Genomic DNA, 26,902 nt, shown 5'->3' on the forward strand with positions numbered 1-26,902 from the left:
TAATGACAATAATTGATTTAAGGTTTAGGTTATTTGTTAAGTACAATTCATTTAGTTTTCTATCATTGTATATTGAGCGTTATTATTTTTTTCTGTCGGTGACACAAAATATTTTCAAAACAAAATAATTTGAAGAGTCACCGTCTCCTGAATGCTCGCCTGTGATTGGTCGATGATTCCCCCTCTGTTCTCTGTGCAGGAGCGGCCGGCTGCAGCCTCGCTGAAGATGTCTGATAATGGGGAGGTCGAGGACAAGCCCCCAGCTCCGCCCATGAGGAACACCAGCACCATGATTGGCTCCTGCAACAAGGACCCCGCCCCGCTCAACCACGGCTCCAAGCCCCTCCCACCCAACCCGGAGGACAAGAAGAAGAAGGACCGCTCGATCCGGTTCATCCTGACGGGGGGAGGCGACAAGAGTGAGTACCGAGACCGCTGTGGGGGGGAACAGTGGGATTGCACCGACACTCGTGTTGCCCTTGAGCCAAGCACTGGAGTGTGACCTTGTAGACGAACGGATCATCTCCTTCCATTCTGTGCCAGAAAGCGAATAAGCTTATTACTAACTATTGTTTTAAGTATTTTGTATAATTTACTTTTTATACTTCAGTAGTGGTGCAACGGATCATAAAACTCACGGATCAGAGTCACGGATCAGATCAAAAGAAAAAAGGGAGCAAATATAACTTCTAGAGATCCCTGATCAAGTTTATAACAAATGTTTGATCCTTGATGATCCATATTGGCAGATACACATCCCTTTGTTGTTTGATTATAACAGCTGGTCTACAAGGCTCCAGACTATTTTTTATTTGCCACGTCCCAAAAATCCTTTCAACCACTTTGAAGTCCTTGTAGACCATCAACAATTCTACGTACGGATGGACAGTGGTCCGTTACACCACTATACTTCAGGGGTGTTTATTTGTTGCTACATTATTTCTATAAGATGCATCTTCTTGTGCTGCTTTTACGTTTTGGTGAACTCAAGACAATTCTGCACCTGTGGACAATAAAGTTGTATTCTATACTATTCTACGATAAGTTAAAACCACAGAGTCGACAAGTGGCCACTCCTCTGTATTAAAACGTTATCTCAGTTTCGATCTCCGGCATGTTTCTGGAGGAACAAACACATTTCTGCTGACTAAGTCACTGTCCGCTTCCACATCCAGGGACAGGTGCTTTGTGGGTAACTAGTCCCGTATCATTCATAGTCATCCCAGAGGGATCTGTCTCCAACATACAGCGTCTCATATTGACGTCTTTCTCTCAGATTCCATCCTTCTTTCATCTTCCTCTGGCTCCTTTTCTGTTTCCTAATTTCCTCTCTTCTGCTTCCCTCAGTTCCTTTTTACTAATTCTCTCTGGATTTAAGACCGTTCCAGGAATTCCTTGTACTTCCTCTTCAAGGGCTCTTAAAAAAGATGTTTTGCATTCAGGATGGTCTTTTACAGTCGGTTTAATTATTGAATTGCTACAACTGCTGCTCTTCTGCAGCCTCTGAGTGCCAAGTTAGGAATCAAAATCATTTAGTTTATACGCACTTTTTCACTAATCTCCTTTTATTGTAAAGGGAAATGAATTCTCGGACCATACTGCGTCCTAAAATATATCAACTTCACAGGTATAATCTGGTTCCTAAAATGTTTATGAGTCTCCTTTTTTTTTTTTTTCAGCCTACAAGAAGAAGGAGCGTCCAGAGATTTCCCTGCCGTCTGATTTTGAACACACCATCCATGTCGGCTTCGACGCCGTTACCGGGGAGTTTACTGTAAGTGTCTGTGTGTGTGTGTGGTGTTTTGTGCATTTAGTCCCCTTTGTGTGTACTCACACTCAGTGGATTTCACTGAAAGCAACCGTAGTGTGTATGCGCTTTACTTTTTAATTGCTTACCGAAGGACCCATGTTTATTGATGCGTGTGTGTGTGTGTTTGATAAGCACACATTTGGCAAATGAACCTTTTTAAATAGTCACATTAGACAAAGAAGCCTTGTTTAGCTGACTCACTTGATTCGCCTGACTAAGCTCTTTTAGCTGGGAGTGTGTGTGTGTGTGTGTGTGTGTGTGTGTTTCCTTTTCTGTAATGTGGGACATTGTTCTCACTCATACACACATCTACATGCACTTAAACATATTTACTCAAGGAATATTTAAGTTGTGTTTATTTGGGTAAAAAAACAAACAGCAGAGCAGTGTACAAAGATGTCAGATGGATGGAGGCACTGATGGTGTGACATTAAGGACAGATGAGACCCAAGGAGAGTGCAGGGACGGAGAGATGGAGCAGGAAGTGGAGGAGCGTGAGTGAGGGACTGACCCAGACAGACGAGTAGAGAGAGAGAGAGATGGAAAACATGGAGATGTGACCCAGTTATGTGACTGAGGTACAATATGACAAGGCTGCCTTGTTAGGACTCCTAACTCCTAACCTACTATAGGAAGCCTGTGTGTGTGTGTGTGTGTGTTTGTGTGTGTCCTCTTTACAACAGTATCTTGTTGTATTGTTTGAAACGTATTGTGCATTTTAAAGCGATGGGGATTTGTGACAAGGCTCATAAATAAGTACAAAAAATACACAGCACATGAATTCAAAACAATAAGTAAACATTTGTGTGTGTGTGTGTGTGTGTGTGTGTGTGTGTGTGTGTGTGCGTGTGTGTGTAGGGCATGCCAGAGCAGTGGGCCCGGCTCCTGCAGACGTCCAACATCACCAAACTGGAGCAGAAGAAGAATCCTCAGGCCGTCCTCGACGTTCTAAAGTTCTATGACTCGAAAGAAACGGCCAACAGCCAGAAGTACATGAGCTTCACAGGTACACACACACACACACACACACACACACACACACACACACACACACACACACACACACACACACACACACACACACGTGCGAGTCTGGAACTTTCCTCCTTATTTTTTTTTTCCTCATAATTTCTCATTGTGTTTTTCCCTGCAGATAAAAACGCAGATGCCTACAGCTCCTCCACCACAACGGTAAGACCTCCTCTGTCAACGCAGTCACAACATGTGTGTTAACACTGGCTGCAGCCAACGTCAGTGGAACCAGCTAATGATAACTACGATTATAGTTTCCCAAATGAATTTATCTTTCTTCTGGCCAGCAGGGGGCGACTCCTCCTCGAAGCCAAGTTTGAGAGTGAATAAAGTTGAGGGTAAATTTGAGAGGAGACTGTCTTGGAGGGAGATGGAGTCTTATTTAATCTGTCAAGGTGATGAGCAATAAAAGGATTAATAGGAGAGGGAGGAGGGAGAGCTGAGGTGTGACAGGATGAGGAGATTAAAAGAAGGAGTGGAGGAGATGAGGTGTAATCTAGCGTTTGACAAGACGGAGCGGAGAGGAGACGCAGTTTTGGAGGAGAGAGGGAGAGAGGGAGAGCAGCTGATGGGGTTGAGATGAGAGGAGAGAATACATTTGAAAGAGAATGTTAAAAAGAAGTGAATGAGGGCGAAGACATTGTGTTGAGATGCAGATTGTGCAGATTTTTATCATTTGATCAGCAAATCTTTTATTTCTACATCAATTTGAATTAAAACTTAACCTTTTTGACATTGGCTGCACACCAAAACAACTCTGAACTGCTAGTTGCTGCTAGTTTGAGTTGGACCAATATCTTAAATTGTGTGAGTGCGAGTTATTTGATTGGCCAATATATTTTCACGAAGGACAGCACTGAGGATGTATATTAAAAGGATTGATTGTGATTGTTAATCTGCATTATTTTTATTAATTATTTAATTTTGTTTCAATAAATTGTCCGGTGAAAGGCTACTATTTTTTATTTATATAATTTTATTGCTAAATGTCTATTTTGCAAAAACTGAATTATTAACAGGAAATGATTAAATGATTTAGGTACATTTTTAATGCCGGCTATGAATCCAAACAGCTCTGGAACCATAAGCTACTTCCTCATCTATCTAACATTAAATAAATGGGATAATATGTGTAATTTATTTGTGAAACAGACAGATTTCATGTAGATTAATATTTAAGGAGACAGTATGTGCGTGTATGGTATGATCTAGCTTAAAAGGACAACATTTGAAATTGGCGAAGGCCTTTCCAATACAGGACCACCTTTCATTGCTGGACGACACACACATTCTCCAAACTCAATGGTTCTTATTGAAATAAATGAGTTTTTTTCCCCGCTGTGCAAATGTCTGAAAGGTGCCTTTGAAACAAAACTATGTAGGTGAGAATAAAGAGAAGGAGGGAGCAGGAAGTGATGATGATGATGCCACACCTAGAGATGCACTCCTCTCTCTCTCTCTCTCTCTGCATTGTGAATCAGCATCTTTTCCTCCTTTCACCGTTTCCCCGTCTCTGCAGCTTGGCCACCGGCCGAGCATCAGAGTGTCAGAGAGAGAGACAGAGCAGAGAGGAAGAAGAGAGGGATGGTGGAGGGGAGGACGTGTGACTAGTGGCTTTAGGAGCCAGACATGACAAGAGCTTTCAGACATCAACAGTGATGACGAGAGGAGGGCGAGAGAAAAAAGGGTGGAAGGACAGAGGGAGGGAGGCAGGAAAGACAGGAAGTCCAATTCAAACAACAAAACGAGCAGAGAAGAAGAGCTGGAGGGCTTCTCTACATGATGAGACAATGAAGCAGTAGAAGAAGAGACGGTAACTGTAGGAGGCTATGCTGGGTCTGGTGTTTGCTCATGTGACGATGATGTCACTGAGGCTCCGCCTTCTCCCCCCCTGTGACATCACGCAGAGCTCCAAGGCCATGTCGGAGACGCCCGCCATAGCGACCGTATCCGAGGACGACGACGAAGATGAGGCCGAGCCCCCGCCGGTGATCGCCCCCCGACCAGAGCACACCAAATCAGTAAGGACACGCACACACACGCTCTTTCCACACCTTCAAACAGACCTGTGAAGTAGTGAGAGGGCCAAGGCAAACAAGAAAATATAGTTTAATCTATGTAAGAATATAACTATGATGATACAGTGCTATCAGCAGATTATCAGTATGTTAAAAAAGCATTATAGTAATGGGTGTCATAGAAAGTGTTACTGAAAAAGTAAGTATACACACTTGGGGAATTACTTTAAAATTGCAGTTAAATAATAACGGGAAACACTTTCAAAGTTCTACAGATGTTTGTTTGTCGATGTTGAAAACAACTTTAAAATAACTAAAAAGTTGTGGAAAACTACAACTAAAGACGTAGAAAACTACAATTAAAGATGTAGAAAATACAACTAAAGACGTGGAAAACTACAACTAAAGACGTGGAAAACTACAACTAAAGATGTAGAAAATACAACTAAAGACGTGGAAAACTACAACTAAAGACGTAGAAAACTACAACTAAAGACGTAGAAAATACAACTAAAGACGTGGAAAACTACAACTAAAGATATAGAAAATACAACTAAAGACGTGGAAAACTACAACTAAAGACGTGGAAAACTACAACTAAAGATGTAGAAAATACAACTAAAGACGTGGAAAACTACAACTAAAGACGTGGAAAACTATAACTAAAGACGTGGAAAACTACAACTAAATACGTAGAAAACTACAACTAAAGACGTGGAAAACTACAACTAAATACGTATAAAACTACAACTAAAGACATATAAAACTACAACTAAAGACGTAGAAAACTACAACTAAATATGTAGAAAACTACAATAAAGACGTGGAAAACTACAACTACGTAGAAAACTAATAACTAATTACTATAACTATTGGCTCTATAATTAGCACAAACTAAACTTTTTCAGTCCAGCTGAAGAACTGGCTCCATGATTTTAGATGACTTAGAATCCTTTTGTATCTATGATACGTTTGCTGGATATATTGTTTAAATCAACGGTACAGATACATGTATGTAGAGAAATGATTTTTACATTAGAAATATCTCGAACATTCAATAAGACAGACACGAAAACACTTTTCGCCAAAAGCTTAAAGGTTATTGGATCAAACATAGTACAACACTGTAAACACACACACACACACACACACACACACACACACACACACACACACACACACACCGAGTCATTCTGTCCCACTAAACAGTCCCACATGAGTCATTACTAATGTCCAGGTAGCAGTCGTTAATGAAATGTCGTACACCCACTAATCTTTAAATGGTCCGGTCTCCTGCCTCGCTTCAACTCCCTAACAAGACCACAAAGACCTGTGTGTGTGTGTGTGTGTGTGTGTGGTGTGTGTCTGTGTGTGTGTCAGTCTCAGGGGAAGCACAGGTTATTTTATTTAGAAACTGTTTTTCAAAGAAGCTTTCTGTTCTCCCCTGGGTCAAGTCAGGATCTCTCTCTCTCTCACACACACACACACACACACACACACACACACACACACACACACACACACACACACACACACACACTTATGAGATTAACTAATCGGACAGAAGGCCTGATCTCTCTCCATTCACAGTGACATGTCTCACTTCTTCATAGACTGACAAACACTCAGTGGCCATGTGATTTGGTACACTTGGCTAAAACTAATGCGATCCAATACAACAGTCATTAAATCCTCCCTTCTGCTGTTTTTAATAGTATGTCTACACTGTGCATGCTTTATCAATGGGGGTAGACTAAATAACAGAAACACCTCTCTGTATAATGAACCACAAACTACAGCCTCAAAAATCAATCTTTTAAAGCAAGAACAAAAGCGTCATCAAAGTAGGATTTGTTGCAGGACTGTTGTATTCGACTGAATTAGTTTTAGCTTTGAGTACCTAATAAACTGCCAACTGAGTGTAGTTGAGATGGCAGTATTCAATTCTTATCAAAAAATCTATTTAGACTTCAGTGAAAAGATTGAAATCAAAACAAATGTGTTCAGGTCTGCGACGAAATAGCATTTTTACCATTAATCTATCTGCTGTTTTGTTTTCATAATCAATTCATTGTTTTGTTTATCACATGTGGAGTGAAGAAATGTCCATCACCAAAGATAACACCATTAAATGTCAGACATTCAGTTCATCGTCAGACAAAGAACAAGCAGCCGATCCATGCAGTTGACAATCTGGAAGTGAAAAATATGACTCAAGCGATTATCAAGATAGTAAGCAGAATCATTTCTGTCCAATAGATTAATGGACTAATTGGATTGAAGATTTCGACTTCACATAAATTCAACATGTGTCGTTTTTAATCCCCACCTGAAAAACTGTTAGAGCTTTTGTTAGAAAAGATTATAGTACTACCATCAAATGTTTCAACTAAAATAAATCATTTAAAAAATAAATCATTATATACTTTTTTTCTCTATATCTGGTAAAACACACACACACACACACACACACACACACACACACACACACACACACACACACAGACATTGTTGCTCCTTTGTCAGACAGGTTGGCGGTCGAGAGGCTGCTTCCATGGCGCCACCACAGTTTCCACGGTACCTGACTGGAGCTCCCGTGGCATACACACACACACACACACACACACACACACACACACACACACAGAAACACTCTGTTCTCTTTGTCGTTTTTTTCCCAACAATTTTCGTTCCGACAGTCTGAAAGCGGAGCGGGACTCAAACGCCTCACAGCTCAGTTGCAACATTTACATTTAAACATGAATCACTTACTTAAGCTACAATTTAATACATATATTTTATATAGTGTGTATATATATATATATATATATATATATATACTGTATATATATTCATCGTTTCCAACACTGCGATATAAGGAGCTCCTCTAGCCCCCCACCCTTCCTTCAATGAGCTGGTAATGCAGTTTAAGTGCAGAGCACTTTGAAAAGTCAGCAGCACCTCATAACTATAAAGCAACTTTGACAAAAGTTAATGCGGACCTGATGTTCATTATGATGGATTACATTACTAGAGCAGCTTTCAGGAATCTGCTCATTGATTGTTTTTATACTGTGCAGAAAAAGCATGGAAACCTACTGAGGCCTGCTGCGGCTGTGAGGACACGTCCACATTTCTACAACACAGCAGTTTTCTGTGTTAACAGTCAGACTAATATATATGATATGATAAAGTGATAGCACTTAGTGTTGTCTGTATTGATATAGAGATGTAATATGAATAGAGAATGACATATATAGAAGTACAAATCAACATAATATGGTAGATTATGATATAGTATGGGATATGACATAATAATGTAAGGTAGTAATATAACAATAGATTCAGGTAGAAGTATAGTACAGCAATATAACAGAATAGAGTATAAAATATATACAAATCAGTATAGTATAGTAAAGTCTACAGTGTAGTATGATATAATGTGTAGGCGAGCTAATGTTTTTATTTAGTGATGTAATTACTGATCAGGTAACATGATGTCAAAGCTGAATCACTGCTGAGTCAATGCAGTGCTGTGTGTTTATCGATGGCGTCTCACTCTACACGCCTGCTATCACATATAGTTCATCTTCGCTCTTTGTCTCAAAAGTCGGGAAAAGACAGAAAGATGGACTATTTGATAATATTGAAAGTATTTTCTCAGATTTAGAATTGTGTAACACCGTTTGGATTATTCTTTCAGATATACACCCGCTCGGTGATCGAGCCCCTCCCTCCTCCTCCTCCCACCAAAGATGCCGCGACCTCGCCCATCTCCCCGCCTCCGGCCGCCGGCGCCACCGCAGCCGTCATCCCCGCCCCCCCTTCAGAGGGAGCTCCCAGCAGCCCTCCCAGTGCGAGCCCCGCCCCCGGGCCCTCAGTGCCCCGCCCCCTGGACAAAACCAGGAAGAAGAAGATGTCGGACGAGGAGATCCTGGAGAAACTACGTAAGCCTCATTCATGCACTCAAACTTTAGAATACTCCAGATTATCTTCATATAGAAAGACTTTGCATTATCTTTTATCTATGACTGTCGTCCTTTAAAGATCACATTACCAGTAGTTTAGATTAATTACCGGCTGAACAAAGAAACAACCACAATAAATGGCCAAAAGTATGTGGACACCCCAGTCCATGTTGTTATCTGAGCTTCACATTGCACTGTTGCCATGTTGAGACCACGTTAAGGGGCGATGGAAATGCTCCCAATTCACGCACCTTTTTAACGCAACAAGCGTTACAGCACATGGACAAAGCCAGCTCCGTAAAGAAGTGTTTTTCCCAGTTTGGTGTGGGAGAATTGAACTGGTCTGCTCTGAGCCCTGACCTCATCCCCACATCCGTGACCTTCTGGGATGAACCGGAACACTTTGACTGCGAGCGAGACCTGATCAGCCAACATCAGGGTTGAAAAGACCCTGCGTTCTAAAAATCTGGTGGAAAGTCTGAAACCAGAAGAGTGAGAAAATGTTAAAACCGACGAGCTGTAGACACTTGAGAGTCCATCACGGTCATGATCACAGTAGTTTTTATCTTACAGGGTGTTTTGTATAAAAAAGACGGTGCCTTTTATTTTCTTTAAAAGTCTCTGACAGCGTCTTTTCCTCTAAAGAAAGCTACACACAAGTCTTAATTCCACAGACCGTATATTTATATATTTATGTAATATTGTGTGTCCTGTGAATGATTTGCTCGATAGATATTAATCGTCATCCCGGGTCCGTTTTAAAAAAGCGTGATGCAGTTCCTCTGCTACAGTTCAGCGAGTCTCCGAGAGCTAATTTTAGCCTCGTTTACACTGTTTTTATCTTTGACTCGCTGTTTCATCACTTTCTCTTTACACACACACACACACACACACTGGTTTTCTCCCACGGAGGAGGCTGTGAATTTATTTTAGGCTCAAGACCCAGCAAGTATTGTATTGTGTTTTTAACAAGTAGAACTTCTATTAATAGTACATATATGTGGTGCAAATATTTCAATCTGGTATTTTTCTAACTGACTACATAATAAAGGGCCTATTCCATGTAGAACGACTTTGTTCCTTTAGGCTTCCACATCATGATTAACATCCTGGTTCTGCAGCACACTACAGTCTGTAGTGTGGGAAGTGAGAGATGTTACATAATGTTATCTCTTCTATAAATATAACCCGCCTGCGGCGTCTCAGATCCTGTTAAAAGTTTTCTCTATTGAAGCGTTAAAGTCTTCTGTCCGACCTTTTAAAGTATTTCCTTTGTCCTCATTGGTTCGTGGCACCGAGCCTTTCTTCTTGAAGCCCTCCTCCTGTTACTGTAGCAGTCGACGTGACGTTCACGCACAGAGCTTTTGTCTCTGGAAGTCATTCTTTTCGCCCTGACTTAAAGCTTGGAGATCGTCTGGGTAACGCTCCTTATTTCAAGTCAAATTAAAGTAAAATAAAGAGGAGCGACATGGTCCAGAATAAACTGCAGGTGGCAGACGGGAAGCACAGACACTCAATAACTGAATTAAGTTTGTGCTTTGTACTCTTCCAACATGTCTTATGATAGTAGAATGACATCTATTTCTAATCATGTGCTGTGAGGTCACATACAGAGCTGTAGTATTGTAACCTCAGACGATTTTATTGCAATATCTTACTTATTAAAATAATCAAAATAAAAAGTTTTGATTTTATTAATGACATCCGTGATTTTCACATCACGTCCTCAAGCTGTTAAAAGTCTTGTTTCACGCCACTTGTGTGTACTTTAAAAGTCTCTGTTCTTACAATAATGTGTAAAATATGCAATATCATCCAAAACCTTTCACACTCTTTCTAAATATAATTAACATATTAACATAATTTAGCACATAAATAACTCCTCCTATGACCCTTTGAGCTGCACTGTGACTAAATCATGCCACAACCCTTCAGAATAAAAGCACATATTTAAAAACAAACCCTCTCCCGTATAGAAATGTGTTGTTGTGTACTTGTAATAAAAGCCTGTATATTTTTTAAATCATGCCCCACGCCTGTCCAGATGTGCTCAGATCTCCCTCTGCTGGTAAGACCAGGATACTGCCTGTCTGTGTGTCTGTCTCTGACTGACAGACCTGATATCCACTGTCCCCGCCCCCACTGTCCAATCCTCACGTCTGATTGGTCGTCCTCTCTCTCTATCCATCGTCTCGTGCGGGTAGAGACTGACTCCAAGTTTTGTCCTTTAATCACTTTCCTTCTGTGGACTCTGATTACTGAACTGCAGACGGAGCTGCTGCAGCTCCTTCTGTCTGTCTGTCTGTCTTTTCTTTCATCTGTCCTTCCTTTCGTCCTTTTTTTCTTTCATTCTTTCTGTCTTTCTTTCGTCCTTCACTTCTGTCTTTCTGTGTTTTATAATCATTACTTTCTATATTTTCATTTCTTTCTTTCATTCTTTCATTATTTTGTTCTTTCATTTCTTTCTTTCTTCTGTCCTTCATGTCTTTCTTCAGTTTTTCCCTCTTACTTCCTTCATTCGTTACTTCATTGCTTTCTGCCTTTCCTTACTTCTTCCTTTCCTCTTTCTTTCTTTTCTCTCTGGTCTTTCTCCCAGTCAGCATGCTGCATTGACCTGAGTGTGATGAACATAGAGTAGAATCTGAATGGATAGAAAGACCCCTGACTCTTCTATCCATTCAGATTCAGTGGAACAGTAAAAGGAAGATATATAAATACTATTCAGCTGTTTATCTTTCTCTGAATACGTTAGTTTGTTTTGGTCACTCATGTGAGCTTTTCTTTCTCTGTCTTTCTTTGACTCAGGGACGATCGTGAGTGTGGGAGACCCCAAGAAGAAATATACGCGCTTTGAGAAGATCGGACAGGGGTAAGTGTCACCAATCTACTGTGGCTGAGTCGACACGTCAAGTGTGCTGCGATTGGTCCGATCACTTCAAGGCGGGGTCAACAATTCCTGGAGAAAGATTGTTGATATTTGAACCTAACAGCCAAACAAACCCAACCCCCCCATCTCGATCCACCGTCCTCTGGCTCTCACTGCCTTTCTCTTCACTCACCCATGGCCTTTCATCCTGTCCCGTACAGGAGCATGACCCTAACCATGTTGCTGTTTGACCAAAAGTCTATTGGATTAGAATCACTGACGGCACCTAACGAGCATTATGTAAATGTAGCATCAGATTAGAATAATCATTGCACAGAAAGATTTCAGGTGTGTCCCCGACAAAACAAAAACCTTAAAAAGAGAAAAGAAAAGTGAAACTGCATGTGTGAAAACGGCAACACAGTGTTCGTTTCATCCTATAAACAAAACTTTCATATTCTACAATTCTGCTAAACCCAGAGGTACATCTGACAACATAGTACGAGTTATTGTGTTAATGTCAGTAACAATAGCACAACGGCCCAAATCACACTAAATACTTCTTTTCCAATAGAAACAGTGCGTTAAACATTCAGTAGCAAGCAATGAATCAAAGCTCCATAACCATCCTTTATTTTGATTGAAATAGTCAGATGGCACAGATTTAGATTAAGGACAGAAAGTAATATTAGACTTTGGTGATTTGTTATTAATATGACAAAGATTAGTCCTCTGGTAAATATAAAGCCTCAAAGGGTAACTTGTAACTGGTTGAATGCCCACACAGGCTATTTTGTGGAGTATTCAATTTAAAGTTACTGTGAGGAACTTTTAACGGGTATTCCTCTGTGTGAACTTCATAAGTACTCGAGACCATCAGTGAGAAGATTGGTTGTTTCTATATAGTTATTCTTAATGCTTGTGATCGCTGCACCGGGTCGGATTCTGTGCAAAATCAGACTCAGACTCCAGCGGGGGCTTCAGCAGAGACTAGCCCACTGTAGACAGACCCAGATCCGGCTTCGCTGAGGCCATCTACTCTGTCAGAAGCTCCGGCAGGAGGAGGAGAGCTCATTGCTCCGGCCAGGAGCAGAGCTCCACCTCCCTGCTTTGCCGGTCCCCGCTGGGAGCCAACACCGACACCACGCTGCCTGTGGACCAGGCCGTACTGCAGGGCCCGCTGGAGGGAAAAGAGACACGGGAGAACCAGAACCAGGACTGAGCGGGTCAGACTGTAAAATGAGAGGTTTTCTAAAGAGACTCTGGTGCTCGAAACCACTTTGTCCACAGAATCAACACAGAATGAAAAGTGCCTTGCAGTAACTTTAACTAGTATGGTCTAATATAGTTTAACTAATATGGTCTCATATAGTTTAACTGATATGGTCTAATATAGTTTAACTAATATGGTCTAATATAGTTTAACTAATATGGTCTAATATAGTTTAACTAGTATGGTCTAATATAGTTTAACTAATATGGTCTCATATAGTTTAACTGATATGGTCTAATATAGTTTAACTAGTATGGTCTAATATAGTTTAACTAATATGGTCTAATATAGTTTAACTAATATGGTCTAATATAGTTTAACTAATATGGTCTAATATAGTTGAACTAATATGGTCTAATATAGTTGAACTAGTATGGTCTAATATAGTTTAACTAATATGGCCTAATATAGTTTAACTAATATGGTCTAATATAGTTTAACTAATATGGTCTAATATAGTTTAACTAATATGGTCTAATATAGTTTAACTAATATGGTCTAATATAGTTTAACTAATATGGCCTAATATAGTTTAACTAATATGGCCTAATATAGTTTAACTAATATGGTCTAATATAGTTTAACTAATATGGCCTAATATAGTTTAACTAATATGGTCTAATATAGTTTAACTAATATGGTCTAATATAGTTTAACTAATATGGTCTAATATAGTTGAACTAATATGGTCTAATATAGTTGAACTAATATGGCCTAATATAGTTTAACTAATATGGTCTAATATAGTTTAACTAATATGGTCTAATATAGTTTAACTAATATGGCCTAATATAGTTTAACTAATATGGCCTAATATAGTTTAACTAATATGGTCTAATATAGTTTAACTAATATGGTCTAATATAGTTTAACTAATATGGTCTAATATAGTTTAATTAATATGGCCTAATATAGTTTAACTAATATGGCCTAATATAGTTTAACTAATATGGTCTAATATAGTTTAACTAATATGGTCTAATATAGTTTAACTAATATGGCCTAATATAGTTTAATTAATATGGCCTAATATAGTTTAACTAATATGGTCTAATATAGTTTAACTAATATGGTCTAATATAGTTTAACTAATATGGCCTAATATAGTTGAACTAATATGGCCTAATATAGTTTAACTAATATGGTCTAATATAGTTTAACTAATATGGTCTAATATAGTTTAACTAATATGGCCTAATATAGTTTAACTAATATGGCCTAATATAGTTTAACTAATATGGTCTAATATAGTTTAACTAATATGGCCTAATATAGTTTAACTAATATGGTCTAATATAGTTTAACTAATATGGTCTAATATAGTTTAACTAATATGGTCTAATATAGTTGAACTAATATGGTCTAATATAGTTGAACTAATATGGCCTAATATAGTTTAACTAATATGGTCTAATATAGTTTAACTAATATGGCCTAATATAGTTTAACTAATATGGTCTAATATAGTTTAACTAATATGGTCTAATATAGTTGAACTAATATGGTCTAATATAGTTGAACTAATATGGTCTAATATAGTTTAACTAATATGGTCTAATATAGTTTAACTAGTATGGTCTAATATAGTTTAACTAATATGGCCTAATATAGTTTAACTAATATGGCCTAATATAGTTTAACTAATATGGTCTAATATAGTTTAACTAGTATGGTCTAATATAGTTTAACTAATATGGTCTAATATAGTTTAACTAATATGGTCTAATATAGTTTAACTAGTATGGTCTAATATAGTTGAACTAGTATGGTCTAATATAGTTTAACTAATATGGTCTAATATAGTTGAACTAATATGGTCTAATATAGTTGAACTAATATGGTCTAATATAGTTTAACTAATATGGTCTAATATAGTTGAACTAATATGGTCTAATATAGTTGAACTAGTATGGTCTAATATAGTTTAACTAATATGGTCTAATATAGTTTAACTAATATGGCCTAATATAGTTTAACTAATATGGTCTAATATAGTTTAACTAATATGGCCTAATATAGTTTAACTAATATGGTCTAATATAGTTTAACTAATATGGTCTAATATAGTTTAACTAGTATGGTCTAATATAGTTTAACTAATATGGTCTAATATAGTTTAACTAGTATGGCCTAATATAGTTTAACTAATATGGTCTAATATAGTTTAACTAATATGGTCTAATATAGTTTAACTAGTATGGTCTAATATAGTTTAACTAATATGGTCTAATATAGTTTAACTAGTATGGTCTAATATAGTTTAACTAATATGGCCTAATATAGTTTAACTAGTATGGTCTAATATAGTTTAACTAGTATGGTCTAATATAGTTTAACTAGTATGGTCTAATATAGTTTAACTAATATGGTCTAATATAGTTTAACTAATATGGTCTAATATAGTTTAACTAATATGGCCTAATATAGTTTAATTAATATGGTCTAATATAGTTTAACTAATATGGTCTAATATAGTTTAACTAGTATGGTCTAATATAGTTTAACTAATATGGTCTAATATAGTTTAACTAATATGGTCTAATATAGTTTAACTAGTATGGTCTAATATAGTTTAACTAATATGGTCTAATATAGTTTAACTAATATGGTCTAATATAGTTTAACTAATATGGCCTAATATAGTTTAATTAATATGGTCTAATATAGTTTAACTAATATGGCCTAATATAGTTTAACTAATATGGTCTAATATAGTTTAACTAAGATGGCCTAATATAGTTTAATTAATATGGTCTAATATAGTTTAACTAATATGGCCTAATATAGTTTAACTAGTATGGTCTAATATAGTTTAACTAATATGGTCTAATATAGTTTAACTAAGATGGCCTAATATAGTTTAACTAATATGGTCTAATATAGTTTAACTAATATGGTCTAATATAGTTTAACTAATATGGCCTAATATAGTTTAACTAATATGGCCTAATATAGTTTAACTAATATGGTCTAATATAGTTTAACTAATATGGTCTAATATAGTTTAACTAGTATGGTCTAATATAGTTTAACTAGTATGGTCTAATATAGTTTAACTAATATGGTCTAATATAGTTTAACTAGTATGGTCTAATATAGTTTAACTAATATGGTCTAATATAGTTTAACTAGTATGGTCTAATATAGTTTAACTAGTATGGCCTAATATAGTTTAACTAGTATGGTCTAATATAGTTTAACTAATATGGTCTAATATAGTTTAACTAGTATGGTCTAATATAGTTTAACTAATATGGTCTAATATAGTTTAACTAATATGGTCTAATATAGTTTAACTAATATGGTCTAATATAGTTTAACTAATATGGTCTAATATAGTTTAACTAATATGGTCTAATATAGTTTAACTAGTATGGTCTAATATAGTTTAACTAATATGGTCTAATATAGTTTAACTAGTATGGTCTAATATAGTTTAACTAATATGGTCTAATATAGTTTAACTAGTATGGTCTAATATAGTTTAACTAGTATGGCCTAATATAGTTTAACTAGTATGGTCTAATATAGTTTAACTAGTATGGTCTAATATAGTTTAACTAGTATGGTCTAATATAGTTTAACTAATATGGTCTAATATAGTTTAACTAATATGGTCTAATATAGTTTAACTAATATGGCCTAATATAGTTTAACTAGTATGGTCTAATATAGTTTAACTAATATGGTCTAATATAGTTTAACTAATATGATCTAATATAGTTTAACTAATATGGTCTAATATAGTTGAACTAGTATGGTCTAATATAGTTTAACTAATATGGTCTAATATAGTTTAACTAATATGGTCTAATATAGTTTAACTAATATGGTCTAATATAGTTTAACTAGTATGGTCTAATATAGTTTAACTAGTATGGCCCGAGATCAGCTTTGAGATTGCATTCTGACCCATGACGATGTGGAGCATCTCCTGGTTGTTTGAATGCTGCTGTGGAGTGTGAAACCTGCACATATTCATGATGTTACTTTTAAGTGATCTTAAATAAATAAAAATAAAAAAGCTTTCATCCAACAGAGACATGGTGACATAATGTTAATGTGGAGCTCTCTGCTGTGTGTCTTCAGGGCGTCTGGGACGGTGTACACAGCTATAGACATCGCTACAGGACAGGAGGTGGGTTACATTGAGCGTCCTCCTTGATATTTGTTGTCTCCTTCTGTTCTCTCCGCTCCTTCAGCTTATCGCCAGCCTCAGTCATTGGGCACAGAGGGAATGCTGACAGTGCTAAAAAGGACCAATTTCTGAAACTTAACTTGACTTGGAGAGCACATTAAAGGTCCCACACAGAGACAAGAGGGTAAAGGGGGAAAGAGGATTGACTTAATCAAAGAAGTAGAGGGGAAATAAAGTTCACTACCTGGAGGATGACGAAGATGACTTCAAACTGTTTAAGTGTTGGCTGAAAGGCCAAAGTCTGTAGAAAGTCTAAAGTCAAATGAAGTTGAACCATGATGCTGAAGTGAGTTCTAATTAATTCCACAGACTAAAAGATTTGATTGCAAATTTACGGAGAAATAAATTTCAGACTGAATGGCCTTTTTTTTTTTTTTTGAAGACAATAGAGGTTTTAATAAGTGTTAACAGGAAGTTTAAATGAAGGAGGGTTCATCCGGGTGTCAGCCATTCATCAGGTAAAATGAAGCGAGGAGACTTAAGAGACGAGAGCAGTCCGTCCTGATGGAGTGTGCTCAGTGAGGACAGGGACTGGATTAAAGTCGTCAGCCTCAACAGCTGCGACGCACAGGTTCATTTTTTAAAGGAGCTCGGCTCGTCTGTCGGGATAATCCTCCTCAGTTTCACTCTGAGGATTAGTCTGTGTGCTCACTTTTACTGCCGTCGGATTGAGAGATTTCCCTCTGGCTTTCTGTCCCTTTTCTCCCTCTCTCGTTCTCTTTCTCTTTCAATTAAAGAGAATTTCTACTCCCGCCTATTTCTCCAGTTTCATCTCACATCCGTGTGATTTATTTGCATGAATATGAGAAAAGTTTTGTTTTTTTCTCAGGTTGCCATCAAACAGATGAACCTGCAGCAGCAGCCCAAGAAGGAGCTGATCATCAATGAGATTCTGGTGATGAGGGAAAATAAGAACCCGAACATAGTCAACTACCTGGACAGGTTAGACACACACACACACACGCACACACACACACACACACACACACACACACACACACACACACACACACACACACACACACACACACACACACAGATGAGATTTCTGGAGGCTGTGGCTTTAAAAGTTGGAGGATTATTTTTAGTTTTGGCAGATTCACACTCGGCTGAGATCCTTCTGTTAATGCGGTTCTTCTTCTGACAACGAAATCTGCTGACTGCAGTAAATGTGTGAAACCAGCTGGAAAAACACAATCTGCAGGCCTCGCATCTCGGTTAGTTATTGAGAGTAAATGTTATTATTTTGAATCCTTTGAATCCATTGCATCGATCACTCGAAGGACCCGCCGCAACGACGCCTGATACGCCGTGACTCCCCAGGGATACGGACCGTATCGCCGCTTGTGTTTCTTTTTCCCGGGAACGTCGCCACAGACGCATAAATGGCCGTGTTACCTCATCTGACCTAACAGACATTTATAGAAATGAAAATCTTCTGGGTTATTACTTTACCTGTTGAAATGGATAAGTACATCATGTTTACAAAATGCTCTCAAGATTTTAAGATAAGCCAAATTATGTAGTCATTCTCTGACCGCTTGCACCTAAATTTCCCTCCCTTGAAAAATGGTTTCTTGTGTGTGAATATTTCATTTTTAAGCTTAATATATAGCGAGTCCCCTACCGGCCTTACAACATCTGACGAAATGTCCGGTTTCATGTCTTATGGTGAGTATGAATACCTGTGTGTATTGATGGTTTCCATAGTTACCTGGTGGGTGACGAGCTGTGGGTGGTGATGGAGTACCTGGCCGGAGGTTCGTTGACTGACGTCGTCACGGAGACCTGCATGGATGAAGCCCAGATAGCTGCTGTGTGCAGAGAGGTAGGACACAGGAGACAGGAGACGTCATCTCTGTCTGTCTTTCTCTTGCTTTGTCTGTCTCGCTCCGTCCCTCTTTCTCTTTCTGTTTCTCTCTGTGTGTCTCCCTCTGTCCCTGTTTCTCTCTCTCTCTCTCTCTTTCTGTCGGTCTCCGTATCTCTGCCCCTCTTTCTCTTTCTGTTTTCCTCTCTCTGTCTCTCTCTGTCTGTCTGTCCTTCTTTATGTCTGTCTCTCTCTGTCTGTCCCTCTAACTGTCTGTCTCTCTGTCTGTCTGTCTCTCTCCAGTGTCTCCAGGCGTTGGAGTTCCTCCACTCAAACCAGGTCATCCATCGAGACATTAAGAGCGACAACATCCTGCTGGGCATGGACGGCTCCGTCAAACTCAGTCAGTCCACAGAGGACATCATGTCATATTTATTATATCATAATTATTGTCAAGTATTACTGGCATTAGGCTGCTTCTACCTCGTTGTACTCGGGTAGGATTGTTGTTGTAGTTGCTGGTATTGACCAACAGGGGGAGCTCTGATTCTACTGGGACCAGTATTGAAGTTCAGTCTGTTTGCCTGCTGTGGACACAGTGGGAACAATGATCAGCTATCAGCGCTGCATGTCTGTTAGACTCATTGATTATAAGTAGACGGTAAAGATATTTTCATATATTACACAGTCAACATGAGCCTTTATGTTCATGTGACATCATCATGGTTAAAGGGAAATCTTTAACTCTTTTTCAGGGGGTCAAATCTGTCGGTCGGAGGGACATTACCTTCCACAGATTTTCATTATTGGTTGTGTGGAAATTTCATGCAATAACTCTAATCCTTCTTTAACTGTTTGGTCCTCAATGTGCCAAAAACATCACAACATTTTTACAGATTGATGGTAAATGAAGGGGACTGTCGATAACGCCAATACTCTGAACTCATGTCGTCCTCTGTCCTCCTCACAGCCGACTTCGGCTTCTGCGCCCAGATCACTCCGGAGCAGAGCAAACGCAGCACCATGGTGGGGACCCCGTACTGGATGGCCCCAGAGGTCGTGACCCGCAAAGCTTACGGCCCCAAAGTGGACATCTGGTCCCTGGGCATCATGGCCATAGAGATGGTGGAGGGGGAGCCTCCGTACCTGAATGAGAACCCGCTGCGGGTGAGATTGTGTTCGCTGTGAAAGCTTCTCATTTTGTCCGATTCTTATGAAAACGTTTTTTTTTCTTCTGGAAATTACAATTAAGAGTATTATATTTAAAGGACTAGACTATATGCAGATATTGTTTTTGAATGGAGAGAGCGGTGCATTATGGGGTTGTTTGTAGCTTTTAACGTTTCTTGAAGTCAGTTTGTGTCTTTCTGAAGTTATTCAGTTTAACCTGCGGGAGCTTTGAGTCGACTCGTGTGAAGTGTTTCGCTGCCACGGAGGCAATGAACTCCCGACGCCTGATGGCAAGTCAAAGGTGTCGTTACCATAGAAACAGACCAGGGATCCAGATCATTTGTCGAGCAGCCATGAATCACCGCTGTAACACGATGTCTTAACGAGGAGCTCAGAGAGCGAGTTACTGACTCAAACGTGGGAGTTACATGCCGCCTTACTGGAAGTAGTTCATGTCTCGACACCACGAGGTTATGTCACACAGGTTTCTATTATTTCCTCATCCTGATTGTCTATGCTGTAGTTTTATTATGTTGTTTATTACGTACACATGACATCTATTGACTGTCCCCTCAGCTGTTCTTTCTGAGGTTTCTTCCAGTCTTATTGTTTATGGAGTCTTTCTGTAAGATAAGATAAGATAAGAGTTAATCAATCCCGAGGAAATTCCTGTGTCTTGATCAAAGATAACAGCTGAAGAATACAAACAAAAAACGATAGAATAAAAATAAACTTAGAATAAAGATTGGTAAATAGACTGCATTTATAAAGCTCTTTTTTAGCACTTAACAAAATGGCAATATTCATACAGAGATATGTAACTAACCTAAACAAAACCAGAAAACAGGACTCTTGGTCATCTACACACTAAATCACAGGTAGAAGAACTATAACAGAACAAAGTGAGTTTTCTAATCAGGCTGTTATATTCGGGTCATTACGATACACATTGTCATAACAGAGTTCTCTGTAGATATCCACAGTATAAAACCACCACTGGATGGCACGGAAGTAAAAGGATTTTCTACACACCTTGTTGTTGTAAGCATGTGTTTGCGTCATGGGATGAGGACTACCTTGTTGCTCACATGTGTGTTGTGTGTGTGTGGCCCAGGCGCTGTATCTCATCGCGACCAACGGGACGCCGGAGCTGCAGAACCCGGAGAAGCTGTCGACGACGTTCAGGGACTTCCTGAACCGATGTCTGGAGATGGACGTGGAGAAGAGAGGGTCGGCGAAAGAGCTGCTGCAGGTACTGCAGCTGTGTGTGTGTGTGTGCGTGTGTGTGTGTGTGTGCGTGTGCGTGTGTGTAGAGTAGTCTCATCTCCGTAGTCTGCATATAATGAATAATAAGATTGGAAGAGAGTCAAACTGACAACGAGCACTTAGTCTGTCCCGAGTGGCCTTTAGGTGGTTTGACAAATACAAATTGAATCCAGTTTCTTTGAGGTTCAGCTGTCCGCTCAGACAGACAGACAGACAGACAGACAGCTGTGGAGGTGTAGAGAGGTGGAGGTGTAACTGAGTTGTGTAACTGTACTATAACTCAGAGCTGATAGGTGAAACTGGGACTTTATACTGTTTTCAGAAGGAGGTCAGTTCTAGAAGTAATCCAATTCAAAGCCTCCTTTGTATGAGCGAGTGCTTGTTCTCCGAGGTAATCGTTGATAAAGGTTGATTCAATTGCGTGTGTGTGTGGGCATTAAATAGGACCCGGCACGCACTGTGATTATGACCAGTTTGTATTCAGGGCTCTGTGTAGTGATCTTCTGATACCCTTTTTATGCTCCTGCTGATTATTTCGACTCGCATATCTGCCGATACCGATTACCGCTACCGGTGCGTTATAAACATAAAGTTCAACATAATTCCCTCTCTAATATCTATTTCATGTTGCTGTGAATAACATCTCCTTCAAACGACTGGATTTATTCAAATTTCTCACCAAAAACAACATTTTACAAGATTACAGTTGCACACATCATGATAACTTCATAATTTGCTCAATACTCTTATTTATTTTTTTTACTGCATGGAGCCCGGACGTATCATAGTGTAACTCAATGCAACCTCCGTTAGCGTTAGCCGTTAGCTCCGACTGAGCTCTCCTCTCCTCCATTTCTAAATGGATCAGTGATGAAGTGCTGAACATCCCATCACCTGACCACACCAACACAGTGCAACAGCAAACCCGTGAGCTCTCATAGGCAATGTATTATTAGCAATTTAGTGCTCAGCTTTCTTAAGTTGGGGGACTCACAAGAGACGGATTAAAAAGACTAAAATGTTCAAATACTTTAATAGTATTACCTTTCCTCAGACTGTCTGATACAGTAAATGCTGACCCACACACCTCAAGGATTTCTGTTAAAACTTATATTTAAAATATTTGTATATATACATATATATATATATATATATATATATATATATATATATATATATATATGTACATATTTACGTTTCAACCCAAATGTATGAAAGTACATTACTGCCTCATAAAACCAAGCCTTATAGTTGGCATTAAAGTCCAACACAAGTTCATTAAAAAACTGAATATAAAGGCAGAAATATTAATAATAGATATGTATTTACACACTCACGAAGAAAAGTAGACCGCATGTGTTCACGATTGAACCACTTTCACATGAGGGCAGACATTTATTTGTTTCTTTGATTACATCATATTTTCCATCAATGATGAAATTAACTTTAGGCAGTGAACTGAAATATCTCTCTCTTCTCTCCACATCGCTCCCTCTCCCACTCGTCCTTTCCTTCCATCTCCCCTCCTCTCCGTTCCTATATGCTTCCTCCTCTCCCCCTCCCTCCTCTTCCTCTCTCTCACCTTCTCCTCCTCCTCTCAGCACCAATTTCTGAAGATGGCGAAGCCCCTCTCCAGTCTGACTCCTCTCATCGTGGCTGCAAAGGAGGCGGCCAAGAACAACCGCTAGCGAGCCTTGCACTCCTCTGTCTACCATCCCTCCTTCCTCTCTCTTTCTTCTTCTCCTCGTTTTATCTAGACAGGAGAGCAGCGATGGCGAAAGCCTACGGTCCTTCTCTCCCTTCTTTTTTTTTTTGTTTTTTTTGTCTCTTACAATCTGCACCGACTGCTCCTTCACCCCGTGACCTTTGACCCCAAGCGTGACCTCCCCTAATCATCCTCACAGGGAGGATGATGGGTAGTTTCTTCCTGTAACTCTTTGTCCGACACTGCGCTGGACTCGGATCAGGAAGACGAGACATCATCTGTGATCAAGTGACGTCATCGCTTACATCATCGCCCCCTCAGCCGGTATGAACAACCCAAGAGGAGAGAGAGAGTGCTTCAAAAGAGCCCAAAGACTCATGGGAGTTTTTTTTTTAAAATATGTTTGTCTGTTTTTTTCTTACCGCGTTTGAAAAAAGGACCACGACAGCCAACCAGCACCCTCTGCTGCAGACTGTGTGTGTGCGTGTGTGTGTGTGTGTGTGTGTGTGTGTGTGAGCTAAGGTCCTAGCTTCCTGTCATGCGTCGATGGGTTTCAGTTGGACTTATTTCAGCGTCTTCTGTCTAAAAGTGCATTTGTTGATTTTCATTTTATCACTCTTTTTTTTAAATCAATATTTCTGTGTGCGCGGGTTTGAGTGCGTCTGTGTGTGTGTGTGTGTGTGTGTTTTGTCAACCTGATTAAGTTCATGGTAACGTTACCTTCTATAGTTTTTGACATGGAGCAGGTGAGGTTCGGTACTTTGTGGTGTCTGCGGTGTGAGTTAGAGAATATTAATATGAGTTATAATAAAGTACAGGCATGGCGGGCCCCGAGCTGTCGACGGACCGAGTTTGGACGCTTTGGAGGTTTCCCTCTTCAAAAATGAAGCCATTTTGACTTCCTACTAGGAAGAAACATTTTCTCATACTTTTATTAGGTTTTATAAATAATTCACAGCTGCTGAATGAATATTAGATGTAGCATTACACTCCTATAACATAGTCTGACTCAAACTAGACAAGAAAAATAAAAGAAAACCGATGCAGCCAAACCTCCCTTTTTTATTCTTATTTCACTGTTCAAAGTTAAATGTTTTCTAATCAGAGCCGTACTTGTTACAATTGCATGATGCTAGCAAACATGGTTTAAGTCTTCTCCAGGAAATAGAAGCATTATTGTCACATCATTGTCTTGAAATGACGGACGGTCCACAAACCAATCGCTGACGTCACGATGCCTACGTCCACTTCTTATACACAGTCTATGGTGTCGATTTTTCAAAACCTCAGTAGAAGGTGTCACACTCGTATTGTCCTTTTTAAAGCTAAAAAAAAGTGTCAAAACGCTTCAAAAAGTTGGATTTAATTAGAAGCATCTCAGATTTTCTACTCTCATCGAATCCGGTCAGCATCATCTTCAGATATCTAGAAATGTAAATGCAATGATGAAATGTGCTGTTTTACCCATAATCCACTCTGCCAAACTCGCTCCATCTGCGGCTCTGGGACGTCACTGTCTGGGGGGCTCGAAGGGAGAGAATGTGCATGACAACAACCCTTTTTTAAATACGGTACGTTCAACACAGTGAAGAAAAGTAATGGCGGCAATGCTGCAACGTTAAGTGAAGTTGCACGAAGGGTGCGTGTGTACGATAGGAAAGATCGTATCTTTATCCTATTTTTCAGAAGATGAGACAAATAAATGCTACGATGGTACGTTGTTATTTTCTTCCTGGTGGACCGTTTGGATACCCGGGAACCCTCCGAACATAAGGTGTATATTTTACGTGGATAGAAAAGCGGGAAAAAAAAATGTGCTGACAAAACAACAAAACATGACAACAATCTCTTTCAGCCTTTGTTTACAAACCACTGTGTTGTTTTTATAATTGATGTCAGAAAATTCCTTTTTGATTTGGATACTAAGATTTGAATATTTGTTTTGGATTTCTTTTTTCCTGCTGAAAGAAGTTTCTTTTCAGCAGAGAAGAAGAGTTTTTCTTTCCGGCAAAAAAAAAAAAAAAGTCACAGGTTCAAATCCTGAAAGAGCCAAAGCTTCCATCAATGGCCAGCATCAGATTTAAAAAATGCTGCAATGTAAATAAAACATTTCCAAAACATCTATTCAAAACTGTCAGTTTGATTTCTGCTGTTATCGTTCAGCTGTTATTTAATGTACCCCTGGCCTTAAACTGTTTTAAAGGTGCAAGACTACTTGAGTAACATTTTGAGGCAACAAAGAATGTTGTTGCTGCAACTACCGATTGTTTTGATTATTGAGTCATCTGCTTATTGCTGTGTTAATCGATTTGTGAAAAATCCACAAACGGTGAAAACGTCACAATTTCCCAGAGTTCAAGGTGATGTTTTCAAATGGCGACCAACACCCCAAACCATATTCCGTTTATACGGATATCATCAAAATAGTAGCAGATGAATTTTCTAATCATCTAATCGTTGCAGCGCTGCAACAGGGAGAGGCACAGCCAACCCCGTCACAGTCTCTGATCTGAACTCTGCAACCGGTGTGAACGATGACTGCCGAAGTGTCTTTGAGCAAGACACTGAGGCACGCAGCTGTTTTAAACGCTGCTGTGAAGGCGGTTTACACGGCCTCTAACTGTTGCCACTGTGTGTTTGTGTGTCCTGGTCTGAACCCCCCCCCCCCCCCCCCCCCCCCCCCTGGACTTCTCTGTGGTTCCCCTTCTTGATCTCCTCTGAGATCAACCCGGTTTAAAGTGTTGCTGTCGGTATATAAAAGACAAAGTAACACTAAACAACTGGAGAGTATTCTCAGACGACTGTCGATGAAAGACCACATGAAGGCTGCTGTAAATGATCCTTTACATCGAGAGGTAAAATGTTACTTTTACCATTTAATGGTATTTTGATTTGCTCATTTTGATCTGACGATGAAAACATTGTCTATCTACCGAGATGTGAGCTGATGTGATGGATCGGACTGAGCCGCATCTGTGGTTAATAACCCCGTCCCAGATGCGTTCCACCATGTTATTTTGGATAAATAAGAAACCCTTAGTAGTTTCTTATTGTAAGTAGTCTAAACCTTCTCGGAAACATTATAGAAGAATCACATAATGCAAGATAGATCATCAGATTTTGAATTTCTTCATTCGTCGGTGCATCAACTCCTTTGCGGTTTCCTTCACTTTTAGCTGAAAAATGTCCCTGAAGGAGACAAACGAGGAGGTTGCTCTAATGTAGGAAGGTGGTTCATCGTCTCCTGATCCAGGATCATCTGTTGTGACCTGTTTGTTTTTTTTCTGCAAAGAGAAACTACTGTTTCCAAAAATCTCAACACAAATCTGATGACCATCGACCTTTTTAAATGCTATGAATGACTAAAATAATCATTTGACTGTATGAAGTGACCATCAACAAGCAAGACACAGTTCTCTTAGCAGCTTCAAGGGGGGTTCAGACTTGGTTCAGTCCAGGATGAGACGGTTAAATGAAGTCTTCACTCCCCAGTGTATCAGAGCCATAATTTATCTGTTTGTAAGTAATTTTGATGATTTGAAACTCTGGAAAATGAAAAAAATAAAACTGTACAAAAACAGAAAATGTGGTCCATCTTTATTTTTTAGCATTTAGCAGCTAAAAAGGTAGTTCCCACAGGAGCTCAGGGACACCAAACCAGTGCTAAGAAAGAGTAAATATTGGACTTGCATTCATCAGGTGGACACAAACAGCACTTCTAATGAATGATAATGTTACTCCATATTTGCTGGATGTGTAAGTAAATGTCTGGTTTGATAAATAAATTGT

The 26,902-nt window shown here is 39.0% G+C and overlaps 1 protein-coding gene across 7 annotated transcripts; it reads left to right on the forward strand.

Moving 5' to 3' along the window:
• Positions 1-226: 226 nt before the first annotated feature.
• On the forward strand, positions 227-25,751 carry pak1 (p21 protein (Cdc42/Rac)-activated kinase 1). 7 transcript variants are annotated; one of them, XM_076111996.1, is made up of 15 exons: positions 227-419; positions 1,680-1,774; positions 2,669-2,816; positions 2,964-3,001; positions 4,750-4,863; positions 8,564-8,654; positions 8,742-8,807; positions 11,634-11,697; positions 17,057-17,105; positions 17,995-18,107; positions 18,876-18,993; positions 19,276-19,375; positions 19,943-20,139; positions 21,257-21,394; positions 23,010-25,751. In XM_076111996.1, exons 1-15 carry the CDS (start codon positions 227-229, stop codon positions 23,094-23,096), a joined length of 1,611 nt encoding a protein of 536 aa, XP_075968111.1. In that variant the 3' UTR covers positions 23,097-25,751. The 7 variants fall into 7 exon arrangements, with proteins under 7 accessions (XP_075968111.1, XP_075968109.1, XP_075968114.1 ...); XM_076111994.1 differs by having other exon boundaries at positions 8,564-8,807; XM_076111999.1 differs by lacking the exon at positions 21,257-21,394 and having other exon boundaries at positions 8,742-8,811; positions 11,647-11,697.
• The last annotated feature ends 1,151 nt before the right edge of the window (positions 25,752-26,902 follow it).

Source organism: Anarhichas minor, unplaced genomic scaffold, assembly GCF_050575085.1.
Source record: "Anarhichas minor isolate MPS153535 unplaced genomic scaffold, ASM5057508v1 ptg000046l, whole genome shotgun sequence".
NCBI lineage: Eukaryota > Metazoa > Chordata > Actinopteri > Perciformes > Anarhichadidae > Anarhichas > Anarhichas minor.